This window comes from Numida meleagris, unplaced genomic scaffold (genome assembly GCF_002078875.1).
Source record: "Numida meleagris isolate 19003 breed g44 Domestic line unplaced genomic scaffold, NumMel1.0 unplaced_Scaffold359, whole genome shotgun sequence".
Lineage (NCBI taxonomy): Eukaryota > Metazoa > Chordata > Aves > Galliformes > Numididae > Numida > Numida meleagris.
Window position 1 is genome coordinate 52,587 of NW_018364584.1, and position 13,829 is coordinate 66,415.

At 49.2% G+C, this 13,829-nt stretch overlaps 1 protein-coding gene across 1 annotated transcript; it reads right to left on the reverse strand.

Moving 5' to 3' along the window:
* Window positions 1-391: 391 nt before the first annotated feature.
* On the reverse strand, window positions 392-12,742 carry LOC110391396 (protein scribble homolog). Its single transcript, XM_021383239.1, has 4 exons — window positions 11,539-12,742; window positions 11,140-11,177; window positions 5,542-5,593; window positions 392-2,715 (listed from the first exon to the last, which is right to left on the reverse strand). Exons 1-4 carry the CDS (start codon window positions 11,675-11,677, stop codon window positions 2,555-2,557), a joined length of 390 nt encoding a protein of 129 aa, XP_021238914.1. The 5' UTR covers window positions 11,678-12,742; the 3' UTR covers window positions 392-2,554.
* Window positions 12,743-13,829: the final 1,087 nt, after the last annotated feature.

Genomic DNA, 13,829 nt, shown 5'->3' on the forward strand with positions numbered 1-13,829 from the left:
ACAGCCATCGATTGCAGCACCCCCGTCGTGTGCTTTGTCTCATCAAGTTTCGGCGATAGCAATTACTTTTTAGTTGCACAGTGGCTTCCAACTCTTCCTGATTGTTACCCATGCACTGGTATTGAGCTGCAGCAGTTGGGCCACTGACCGTGTTGCATTTTAGATGAATGCACCCCCATAGGCCATACCATACCTTGTAGGCATTCCGCAGGTGTTTGCCTCCCTGCTGGTTCCCAATACACCAGCAGCTCCTGGCTAAAACCTCATCTCCTTTCAGCACACAGGAGCAGGAACATGGCTGATATGTTTGCTGGATTCTGGGTTCGCTAATAATGAGAACCAAAGTTTAGAAACTGCAGACTTCACACAGGGCAAACGAAATAACTCAAGGTTCTAAAATGTAAAGTAAACTTTATTATCCTTGAACCACAAAATAGATTTCTTTGGTTGTACAAATGTCACTAGTTACAGTCTTGATGCGCTAATTTTCCCTCAGAGTCTCTCAGGAGAGAAGGGGAGAGAACCCAGAGCCTGGCACCAGGTCCCAAAAAGGGAAAGAAAAAATAATCACGTTAGTCACCAAAACAAATCCAAGATTGTTTCCAAAATTGCTCGTTAAAAAGCATATGCTAAAATTAGATTTTAAAAAGGAAAAGCTCAAATTGCTGATGATGGAAGCAGCCGTAGCTGCAGCTCGGGATATCCGAGTTCCCCCTTCAGAGCCCTGTAAAATTAAACCATATGAAGTCAGTTAAAACGATCCTCTGGATTTTGGCATGAAGGGGGATGCTCAACTGTAAAAAAAAAACTCATCCAGTCATTCAACAAATGTACAAGCAGAAGTGCCTGCCTCTCCCAAGCCACATCCCAGTTAAGGTTCAGCTCTGGCCTTACTGCTGGAGTTCAGCAGAGAGCACCAATGGATCTGGATGGACAGATCAATGACTGCTGAACTCAGATGCCTTTCTTTCTACTGGAGGCATTAACGAAAAAAAACAAACCAAACAAAATCCATTAACAAAAAAAAAAAAAAAAAAAGGAACAGGGATGTTTTACTTCAGTAGTGGGCAGTAGAGCAGCAGAGACTGATTTCAGAGCTACGAGCAGCATCAGTCTCCTCCACATCTGTAGAGCTCACTGGATGCAAACTGTTCATGGCCCTTGTGTGGAAACCAGGAATCACACCCCCGTCCCTTTTTCATTTTTATTTTTTCCTCTTGCTTGGACAAGCATGTGTTTGCCCTGTCCTATGCAGACAGGGGCCCGAAGCCAACAAGCTGGCAGAGAGCAGCACTGTGTGGTTATTGCAGGTTGTAGCCAGATCCATTCCACCTCACCGTGCTCCCCGTCTGGCAGGCACTCACTCCTTCAAGCCCCCTGGGCACCCTCACAACATCACATATCATCTCACAGCCAGTGGGACTCAACCACCAGTATCCTACCTGTAAGACCCCATTAGTCCTAACCTGACCCCAGCAACGCCACTTCCTACCCTTCCCCGTTTCCTGAATCCTAACCCCCTACCTTATTTGCTGTTTACACCTCCTACCTCTGCCACCGTATCCTAATTCCCCGCTATTCTGCCCGCTATTGCTGCCATACACGCACATTGCTATCACTCCTTCTACAGCTTTTCAACTCCTTTCTCATTTCTGCCCCAGTGCACCCATTCAGCTACGATGTGGACAGAAGACAGATACCTGTCCCTCTCTGACACTCAGCAGTGTGCAGAGCGGCTCACGCTGTATGCACACAATGATGTGTGTGTCTGGGGTAGATACCTGTCTCCCAGAACAGTAGAACGTACTGCAGGTAGGAGCAGTTTCCTACACGGGACAGATACTGCGCTCACAGAGGCAATGGAACGGAGCTGGTGCTTCCTGGAGCTGGCACAGGCTCCGGCTCATTCAGTCTTCTTTTGAGCACGCAGGTGTCAGAGTCAGAGGGAGGCACTTCACTAAAATTCCTTTTTTTTTTTTTTTTTTTTTTTTTTTTTTTTGCCTCCAAGCTTCCACACACTCCCAAAAGAAAGTGAGGTGACACAGTGTGGGAGGTGGAAGAAGATGCTTCTTGGCAAAAGACTGGAAATTAAATAGGAGTGAAGGCTGGAACTTCCTTCTCATTCAGACCAGAGTAGAAGCTCTCGTATTAACCATTAAACAGACAATCCAAGTTGAGGAAATAACAGCTGGAGCCCAACACACTCACACTCTACGTTCTCCCTGTCCTACCGTCCACCCCCCCCTCCCCCCAGTATTTACAGGCTAACAAACTGCAGCTGCCCGCTGTCCTACCCACACTTCCTCTTGGTTAGCCATCAATCAGTCTTGCGTCATCCCCTTTCGGTTAGGACATGCCCCAGTGCACTATTGGGTGAGAAAAGAGGGCGGTTCACAGCCTGAAGGAAGTTGGTTAGCCACAACGCTCCTGGGGTGCTCAGTTCCATCTGGAGTCCAGGAGGCAGCGCTATGGGCAGTCTGGTGCTACTCCTGGAGCACGGGAAGTTCAGGAGCCCCGTGTTGGGCCATTCCAAAGCCCAGGCGCCTCGGATCGTCTACGTTGGGACAGCGGCCTCCAGACTGCGCCGGCTGTGTCGGAGTTTGCGTTTGCTGCTGTACAGAGCCATCTCTTCAAGTGCAGATGCAGTTGGTGTCGATGAATCACGTGTTAATAGCATTTCCTCCTCCTCTGGCTGTCCATCTTGCTCCTGAGGAACTGCGCAGATAAGAGAAATAACAGATTTAGGAGGAGGTGCCAGGTTGAAGTGTACAATTGATACAGTTAATGATGACACGAGGGTGCACCACGTGCTGAGGTGTAAATTACAGTAACGCCATGCCCAGAACTTTTAGGTGACCTGTACCTGAAGTACTATTATTTTCTGGGAAGGAAGCAGCACTCCTGAGGAGACATCTTCCCTCAACACCCAGGATTCACTGAAAATGGTACGGAAGTGCCAAACTTTAGCAATAATCAGTACACAGAAGGGACTGAGGGATATGCTCGTGCTCTTAGCACTGCAGTGGTTTCAGCAGAGTATTGAGCGCTGAAGAGCAGTATGTACCGGTATGGTACTGAGAGAAGTGAGCGTTCTGGTCTTGTTTAATACTGAAGTTGCATGACCTTTCTGTAGACTGCATCTTGGGTCCTCCACCAAAGGACCCCACCACAAAAGCCTCTGTGGCAGAGCTGACGCTCAGTTAACGTGGCCTGAGGCCTTTGGGGATGTGTTTTGCACCTGAAGTACGCTGTGCTTTTACATCCCCCAGAAAATCCACCCTTTGTGATAATGCGGCTTGAGCGACTTCCATGAAGTCTTTGTGTAAAACAGGAAAAAGCTTCAGGAAGCCACAGAATTTTTCCTTCTAGCTCCTGAGAAGCCTCTGTGAAATCTCTGAATTTAGTAGTGAACCTCAAATGCAGAAATCTATCAGATCAGAGGTGCACAGTCAAAGGTGCTGAGCTGTACTTAACGGCCCACCCTCTGCTCTGGAGCCATGCTCATAGCCATGTCCCCTTCCTTACAGTAATCACGTGGGAGCATTTGTAACGATCCAGAACCCTTCCTGAACTACTGTGTAGCATCAACCTGCTGCTCGAAAAGGAGTCGGAACCGAGAGAACACAGGTAAGCGATGTGACACCTTGGAAGGACGCTGGGACTGACAACCGGGTGGCTCGCTTTCAAACGAAACAAACTGGAATAAAAGAAAGGCACTGGCAGACATGCAGAGAGACGTTCAAACTGGGTGGAGGACTCACAGTGGTTGGAGGGAGGTCACCCCTCTTAGAGCCAGTGGAATTTGCCAAAGGAGCCATCAAACGTGCAAATAAATATCATGTAAATATCATCTCGCCACAGCATACTGCATTTTTCAAAAAAAACTTTCTAACCGCTCTCAGCCAAAGCTCTTAACAAAGATAAGCTGCCACAGGATAAGAAGACACATCCTTTAGTGTGTAAGTAGTTAAAGGAGAGAAAAATCACAGGAAGAAACGAGCTGCTGTTGCCAAACGAAGCAGCTACCTATAGCTGGCTCTGTGTTTGGTAACTAACGAGAAAGAACAGAAGTGATGATGACTGCATTGAGAGACACTACAGATTGCTCCACATCGTGTACTGGGCCAGTCAAATGGAACTCAACTCCAAAAAGGGCATTAGGATATTACAGAGAAGGCTGGCAGTAAGGTGGAAGGTGGAAGTTACTGCAGATGTGTATATAGATTCAAGAAAGAAGTGAACAACTCTGAAATGAGTGGCTTATAAAGCGCAAAACGAAACAAAGGTTGTTGTAGTTTGGAGCAGTATTCTGGAAAGAATCACTGTCTGCTTCTTTCTTTTATGCTTTTCCTTAGCACTCCATGCAGCTCATGTCAGATTATCCCAAGCCTTGTGCTGACATCGTGCATCTACTTTCATGCTTTTGCTCGAAGCTCAGGTTCCATACAGGTAGTATACAGCTCTGAACTGATCCTGTAGTCACTAGGAGGAGCTTTCTGAAAACATCAGCACACTTCTTAGAAATGCAATTTCACTTTTGATTGTCAGATATCAGAAAAGATGGGAGAACAGTTGAGCTTAGAATGGACCACGTCAAATGAAAAAAACCCAGGATTGAGAGGCTGGCACTACAGCATAAGGAACTAAGGAGCTATTCTCAGAAAGCACATTTTTGTTGACCATCTCTGCAGTAGAATCTCCTTTGCCAATGGCCTGCGCATGGATCAGCCATCTGGAGTGAAGCCTTTACTAATTGTGATTTGACAAGATAAAACTGAGAGCTGAGCTGTTAACTGTGTAAAATAAAAGAAAAATAAACAGCTGCAGAGTAGGCAGAATAAAGCCAGCGCCAACTGCTGAATGAAAGAAAAGCACTACTATGGAGAAGGCATGCCCTGCTGTGCTCCACTACAGCACCTGGAACGAAGCAGGAGACGGTCTGAGCTGTCTCTTACGGTTGGGAACACAAAGATATACTGCAGCTAGCACAGTCTGAAGAGATACAGAAGCCAAAACTTTAATTAGTGTTTGTTTAGGTGATGGCGCACACAGCTCCATGAGCTTAGACCCGGGGAATCACCTCACCTAGCTCCATCCAAACGCCCTCCAGTGCCAAACCAGGATGACCACCTGCACTGCCTGCTGCTGGCAGTGACTCTGTTCTAGCAGCAGGGGCACAAGGCAGTCCCTAATGATGGATGCTATCTCCTTACAGCAGCTGGCAGAGGCCAGAACTTCCCACCCCCATTCTGCCACCACTCTTCACTCAAGAGCACAACACAAGATTAGGCATGCTTGTAACAAACGGTTCTCAGCAAATTAGCCATTAATAAGCACAATGCAAATCTCCTACCCAAAACTGAATGTGGCGAATCTCAAGGTTTCATTCTAGAATGGACAGAAAAAAAAAAGGACAATGCTTCAAGTAGCAAGAAGGTGAGGTCCTCAGGGTCGACTCCACACGCAGGCAAAGAAGAACACTCTAGAACCACAGATGGGATGTACGCAGTACAGAGAAGTCTCCTTTGGCCATTGGCTTACCTGAGTTATTTCTGTCCTCTACGTATCTGAGGTCATCAGCTGCATCAGGTGACTGGAAAAAAGAAGACACGAGCGTTCACCTCTGTAACACCACTGCCAGGTAATTTCCCCTTTGAGACTACAACATACTACAAGAGAAACTTTTGCCTCAAAGGCTCCGGTGGTACCGCAGCCAGGGCATGGCCCTCACATTCAGATTTTCTGCTGACATCGAGCAGCCCATTGTCTGAACTGTGAGATGAGAGCTGTGTCTACCCACCACAGCTCTTCTATTACTTTGTCCGGGGAGAGAGGAGGGGATAGGAAGTGACAGGAAAGGCAAAAAGCATGAAGACTGCTGAAAAGGAGCAGAAAGATGGGAGGGAACCAATGACACAGGACAGTGATGTTTCCTTGAGGGTCCTGGATCCCAATTCTGCACCTGCACTGTTCTCAGGCCTGGCTTCCTAGGCAAAATCAGTGTGGCTTTTTTTTTTTCATTATTCAGTTGTGTATGGAATCATAGAAGCATTAAGGTTGGAAGAGGCCTAATAGATTACCAAGTCCAACCCCAACCCATCCCCACCATGCCTACTAACCATGTCCCCATGAGCCACATCTCCACGGTTCTTGAACACCCCATAGGATGGAGACTGCACCACTTCCTTAGGCAGCCTGTGCCAGTGCCTGACTGCTCTTTCAAGAAAAAATGTTTCTTAATCTCCAACCTGAACCTCCCCGGTGCAACATGAGGCCATCACCTCTCGTTCTATCACTGATCCTTGGGAGCAGAGACCAACCCCCACCTCCCTACAGCCTCCTTACAGGGAGTGGGAGAGAGCGGTGAGGTCTCCCCTGAGCCTCCTCTGCTCCAGACTGAACCATTCCAGTTCCCTCAGCCATTCTCCGCAGGACTTGTGATCCAGACCCTGCACAGAACCCTCCAAAAACACTTTGTTGCCTTTCCTACCCATAAATGCTCTCATAGATGGAGAACAGACATGGGATAGGAAGCACCTACATCCAAACAGACGACAGAGACAGCTATGGAGAAACGTCTAAGTGACAACTATGAAATTCCACCAGTTCTTGCTGACAGAATCACAGAATGTCAGGGATTGGAAGGGACCTCGAAAGATCATCTGGTCCAATCCCCCCATCAGAGCAGGAACACCTAGATTAGGTCACCCAGGAACGCGTCCAGGTGGCTTTTGAATGTCTCCAGAGAAGGAGATCTCACAACCTCTCTGGGCAGCCCATTCCAGTGCTCTGTTACCCTCACTGTGAAGAAGTTTTTTCTTGAAATGATGTGGAACCTCTTATGTTCCAGCTTGCACCCAGAGCCCCTTGTCCTATCATTGGATGCCACTGACAAGAGCCTGGCTCCATCCTCCTGACACTCACCCTTTACATATTTATAAACATTAATGAGGTCACCTCTCAGTCTCCTCCAAGCTAAAGAGACCCAGCTCCCTCAGCCTTTCCTCATCAGGGAGATGCTCCTCTCCCTTCTTTGTGGCTCTGCGCTGGACTCTCTCAAGCAGTTCCCTGTCCTTCTTGGACTGGGGGACCCAGAACTGGACACAATATTCCACATCCAGTCTTGCCAGGGCAGAATAGAGGCGGAGGAGAACCTCTCTCGACCTTCTAACTACAGCCCTCCCAATACACCCCAGGATGCCATTGGCTTTTTTGGCCACAAGGGCACAGTGCTGGCTCATGGTCCTCCTGCTGTCCACCAGGACCCCCCAGGTCCCTTTCCCCTACACTGCTCGCCAACAGGTCAGTCCCCAACCTATCCTGGTACCTGGGGTTGGTCTTGCCCAGATGCAAGACTCTACACGTGCCCTTGTTCTATTTCATTCAGTTTCTCCCTGCCCAACTCTCCAGCCCGTCTAGGTCTCGCTGGATGGCAGCACAGCCTTCTGGCGTGTCAGCCACTCCTCCCAGTTCTGTGCCATCAGCAAACTTGCTAACAAAGCACTCTTTCCCCCCATATAAGCTGTTGATGAATATATAGAACAGTACTGGTCCGAGTAGCGACCCTTGAGGGACTCCACTAGATACAGGCCTCCAACTAGACCCTGTCCCACTGACCACAACTCTCTGGCTTCTTTCCTTCAGCCAGTTCACAGTCCACCTCACTACCCGATCATCCAGACCTCACTTCCTCAATTTAGCTGTGAGGATGCTGTGGGAGACGTCACATGCTTTACTAAAATCAAGATAGACCACATCCACTGCTTTACCATCATCTACCCACCTGGTTATGTCTTCATAAAGGCTATCAGGTTGGTTAAGCATGACTTCCCCTTGGTGAAGCCATGCTGACTGTGCCTAATGACCCTCTTATCCTTGACATGCCTAGAGACAGTGACAAGGATAAGTTGTTCCATCATCTTTGCAGGGATGGAGGTGAGGCTGACCGCTCTATAGTTACCAGGTCCTCCTTCTTGCCCTTTTGGAAGACTGGAGTGACATTTGCCTTCCTCCAGTCCTCAGGCACCTCTCCCGTTTCCCACGACTTACCAAAGATAATGGAGAGTGGCCTAGCAATGACTTCCACCAGCTCCCTCAGCACCCGTGGGTGCATCCCATCAGGACCCATGGATTTATGGATGTCCTTAACCCAGTCCTCACCAACCGAGGTAAACTCCTCCCTGATCCTGACTTCCTCTGGGGCCTCAGGGGTATGGGGCTCCTCAGGACAGCCTCCAGCAGTATGGACAGAGACAAAGAAGGCATTTAGTAACTCCACCTTCTCTGTATCTTGTGTCACCAGGGCACCCACCTCATGCATCAGTGGGCCTACATTGCCTCTAGTGTTAGTCTGATGTGCAGTGTACTTGAAGAAGCCCTTTCTGTTGTCCTTGACCCCTCTTCTGAGGTTAACCTTACAGCCCTCATGGAATGAAGACTACACCAGCAGCCAATCACAGGAGCCTGCAGTTCAGCAGATAAGAGCAACACCACCATGTGAGGACAATAACTTTGGTCATGGGCCAAAACTTGAGGTGGCCTGACAGTCAGTACTAATCACAGAATCACAGAATCACAGGGGTTGGATCTCTGAAGAGATCACCAAGTCCAACTCCTCTGCTAAAGCAGGTTCCCTACAATAGGTTGCACAGGTAGGTGTTTGGTCAGGTCTTGAATATCTCCATAGATGGAGACTCCACAACTTCCCTGGGCAATGAGAAGTGCAAGAAGCCCTCCTTCCATATCAGTTTTGCCTATTTTGTGCAAGCAACAACATTGATGGAGGTAGGAAATAAAGGGAGATGATCGCAGTCATAGAAATCATAGAATGGCCTGGGTTGAAAAGGACCTCCAAGATCATCGAGTTCCAACCCCCTGCTGAGTGCAGGGTCACCAACCACCAGACCAGGCTGCCCAGAGCCACGTCCAGCCTGGCCTTGAATGCCTCCAGGGACGGGGCATCCACAACCCCCCTGGACAACCAAGGGAGAACACCCATTAAGTGTCTTAGAAATGAAGTGAACGCATGTAAAATGCACGCTCTTCACCAACAGCAGAGAGCAGAGTACAGGGAGCTGTGACGAATTTGCCACAGTGCAGCCAAGAAGTCCTGCACTGATCCAAAGTCAACGCCATTTGTGTGACTATGGCCGGGAAGAAACACGGCCTTTTAATTAGCTGCACTGCTGTGGGAGGTCCGGACGAGTTGCCTGGTGACACGAAGCTGCAGCTTTACCCTGCAGAGGTCCCTTCTCAGCTGCAGGGAGAACCAGTGCTGTGCTGTCACCTCAGCAGAGGTTTGGGGAAACTCAGCCCAGAGCTGCAGTTGGGCTGGAGCTGCCAGCTCTCTGCTTACCCAGTGCACCACCTGGACAAAGGCACACCCCAAAAGTGAAGGCGTCCTTAGGGGGAAAAGAGGAGATACTAGCAAGGGCTCAGCAATACCACCAGTGAAAGGAGTCAGCCAAGAGCAGGAATCAAATCATGTCTAACTAACTGCTGAGATTCCTCAAACTAGAGCTGTGATCATTTGGGATGGTGCCTTTTGGACCTGAAAGGCTCGTGTCATGGCAGCAGGTTAGAGTCCAACGTGTCGGCATCTGCTGGCTCTCCATGCACACCACGAATGTAACTGCTGGTATCTGCTTCATTCTCTTCCCATAAAGCTCAAAAAAAAATTCCAAGAGCCACACATCATCTGCTCAAATCCTCCGTCACAAATGCAATCAGCTAATGACTAACTCAGACAAATGACAAAATAGGCAGCTCACAGAAATGACAGAGCAGCTTAAATGAGGTTTTTTCCTCTCACAAGAGCTTTGTTAATGCACCCGTGCCCAAAATACGATTACTTCATGATTATGATGACATCTACGGCAGAGTTAAAACTAAGAAAACTGTCAGCACAGCTGCTTCTGGGGCAGGATGCTGGATCATTCCAGCCTCAAGTTACCATCAGCTCCCACCTGCAATTTGCTGGCAATCTTTTCTACAGTTTCTCCTTCCCTTTTAGTTCTCATCTCTCACTTGAAAACACCTGAGCATCCGTTAAGGTGCAGGTGTAGTTGCTTCGTGTTCGCAAAGGCTTTGTCATCGCTTCTAAAACCACCTGGACCAACTCTGTAACAATGCCACCCGAATGCCGCTGCCAGGGCATCCTCAGCACAGCGTGGCCAGGTGTCACTGCCCCGAACATGAGGGGGACCCTGAAGAGGAACAGTTCCTCACGCCATTCAGCCCCTGTCCTGAGGGACCTCACTTTGTGTGCAGCGCTTCCACTCAACCAAGCCCTGACCAATCCAACAGCAGGCAGAAATTCAGCATGCAGCGAATACCTGGATTTCGTAAACAGGTTTGGAGGAAGGAATAGCAGCAAATTCCCGGTAGTCAAACTTCTTTTCAGACATGGACTAGAAGGGACAGTAAATGAGAAGAAAGAGAAAAGAGAGAGTGAGGAGAGAGGAACGGATGGACACACGGCAGCGGAGAGTTAGGAGCAGAGCATCATTCACAGTTAGTGCCAGCGGTGTCTGGATCCAGCCTCTGCCATAGAAGGCATCTCAGGGACACTGGGACACTGTGTGCTGTCTGTCCTGGTGTCAGGGTAGGTGCTCCAAGTTGCAGAGAAAACACGATGTGCTGCGGTAAACTGCACACAGGCACGAGGTTAGGGAAGAACCCTCTCTGTATGGGAAAATCAGCAGCAAGATTCCTGACAGCTCTAGCACAGCTGATGCTTCAGCCCAGAGCTGGCTGTAGCGTGCGACCCGGGGCAGAACCAGGCCCCAACCATTCTGCTGTACTAATTTTGACACTTCTCTGCAACAATGTCCTGTTGCATTTATACAGCACTTAGAAAAAAGTAAGACGCTGATTTCAGGTTAAGTTTTTGGTTTTATGCTACTGAGAAGATAACAAAACAGAGAAATGGAAAGCAGACACTGCTGCATATTTGTACAAAAGGGGCTGTCTCTAGCAATGGGTATGGCAGAGCTCCATCCGCAGTGCCCTCTTCACAACTCTGCCTCAGGTTAAGTATTTAAATGGGGACTTCATGGCCCAGAGGCATGATCCACACCCAAGGGAACTGAGAAATCCCAGGATTACAACGATAGCAAAAGCAAGCAGGATGTGTCATACCAGCCTTCCTGGTGAAGTGACGTTCCTGGGACTGCAATCTGCAAAAGATGACATAAAAACACGATTTACTGAACGTCTGTATCATATGCAACACACACACGCCTGTCCCTTCCAAGCAGCAGTTATCTGAGCGTGATAAAAGACCACGCTCACGAAAGACACTTTCGAAACAAACATCTTTTCAACTCTGCTCTTGTTTCCCGGAACCATCACTTAAATGCTTTGGTCTCTCCGGTTTTCTATGTGTCAGGACCATCTCCTGGGCTGAAAAATCTCATGTGCTCAAATAGGTCCTTCCAGCCTCAGCTGAACGAAGAAACTGCATCTTGCAAATCCGCTTTCAAGCAAGTTAACCTGGAGAAGCATTAACTTTTTTCCTCAGAAAGTGCTGCACAGTACCTTCCAGTGGTGTTGGTGACGGGGTAGGAACGGGCGAAGGTGACTCTGTCACCTGCTCCAGAGTGCTGCGTTTCTTTCCCTCCTTGGACTTGGCAATGACCATTTGGGCTTTAAGAGCATCCTGTTCAAGGGACTTCATCCTGTCTCAGAAAGGAGGAGGGAAGGAAGGAGAAAAAGACATCAGATATCGCTTTCTCTAGAAGAGAGTAATGCCCTCTTCTGTGCCCAGCAGCTGGACCACAGTCAAGAAGCTGAGTGCAGAAAGGCAAGATGAGCCCTTGGTTCCCCGAGGCACACAGCCTTACAGAGCAGGAGAGAACAGCTTGGTTTGCTGTCATCAGACACTACTGTCCTGAAATACACATGCTGTCATGTGTGCTGAACAGAGCCCGTAGCTCAGCTTCTACCCACTGAGATGCTGCAGGCCTTCCCAGAGGTGCCATGTACAACAGAGAGCAATCCAAATTGAGGAACATGGAGGGGAACTGCCAGGGCTCAATGAGTAGGTGAGTTTTCAGGGCTTTACTCTCCTCTGTGTTCTCAAGCGTGCTGCACTTTATCCCTCTGCTGCCACCGGGACATTATAAATCACCTATGAAAAAGGGGGTTCAGCCCTCAGAAACGTCAGCTCCCACCCAACCAGACAGACCCAGTGTCCCCCCATCATCCCCACTGACTGCCAGTAGTCCGTGGTACCTTAGGGAAATGAACACCAGCACCGCTAAATCCTCCCTACCCCTACAAGGACACGGCTGGGAGCACGGTGTTAGGATGGGGGACACAGACAGGACGGAGCATGCAGCTGGCAGGGACGGGGCTGTGCACACCTGGATTGGTTTCCTGACCCAGGGGTTCTCGAGGCGTGACTCTGCACTGGACTAGGCATCTGAGCTGGCCTGGCCCCGGGAGCAGGAGCCCATTGCCGGGACTGGTACAGCTTCCTGGCCAGATCCTGCTCGTACTGTTTAATACTGTCTTCAAGAGTTGAGGATCTGAGGAGGAGGAGGAGGAGGAGGAGGAAGAGGAAGAGAAGGAGGAGGAAGAGGAGAAGGAAGAGGAGATGATGGTAATGAACATTACAGTGGACAAATACAGGGAAAGAAAGAAACAGATACAGGAACATACCCTGGCAAGGAGAAATCTATGTCTGAGAAAGGAGCAGCCATGATTATAACAGGCTCCTACACCTGGTCCTTCCCAACACCAACTGCTGCAGAAAAAACAGAAACCTCCAGAGGGCAACCTGGGATGATGTGCCCAGAAGTGCTTGCTTCAGAGCCTACATGTCTTGAGATTGCCCTCTTCATGTGTTGGGAGGAGAGGACTGGAAACATCAGCAGACCAACGCAAAAGGCTCAGCAGTGGCTGCAAAGAGGTGTGTGCATGTGTAAAGCAGACTGATGGAGTACAGGGCATGAGCGCACACGTGTGCACGCACATTTCACCACCTCCATGTACACTGCATACTTATATGTATCCGACCATCTGTTAGCATGCCCCTTTGTTTGACCATCATAAAATGGGATCAGAGAGTACACTGAGTTGGAAGGAACCCATGGCAATCACTGAGTCCAGCTCCTGACTCCACGAAGGGCAACGTGAGTGTTAAACCACATCTCTAGGAGCATTGTCCAAATGCTTCTTCAGCACTATTGACAGGCTTGGAACCACGACCACCATCCTGGGGAGCCTGTTCCATGCCCACCACCTTCTGGTGCAGAACCTTTCCCTAATCCCCAGCCTGACCCTCCCCTGACACAGCTCCATGCTGTTTCTTTGGGCCCTGCTGCTGTCACTAGAGAGCAGAGGTCATAAGTAGGCTGTGGGCTGCCACGAATGAGCTGCAGGCTGCCATGAGGCCTCTCCTCTGTCTCCTCTAAGCTGAACAAACTAAGTGGCTGCTCCTCATGCATATCATAGAATGGCTTAGGTTGGAGGGGGCCTTAAAGATTCTCTAGTTCCAACCCCCTGCCCTGGGGAGGGCTGCCAGTCACGACATCAAGCTGCACAAGGCCCCATCCAACCTGGCCCTGAATGCCTCCCGAGATAGGGCATCCATAACTTCCCAGAGCAACCTGTTCCAGCACCTCACCACCCTGAGTAAAAAATTTCCTCCTAACATCTACACTAAATCTCCCCTCTTTTAGCTTAAAGCCATTCCCCCTTGTCCTATCACTATCAGACGGTGTAAAAAGTCGATCCCTCTTCTGCTTGTAAGTTCCCTTCAAGTACTGGAAGGCCGCAATGAGGTCTCCCTGGAGCCTTCTCTTCTCCAAGCTAAACAAGCCCAG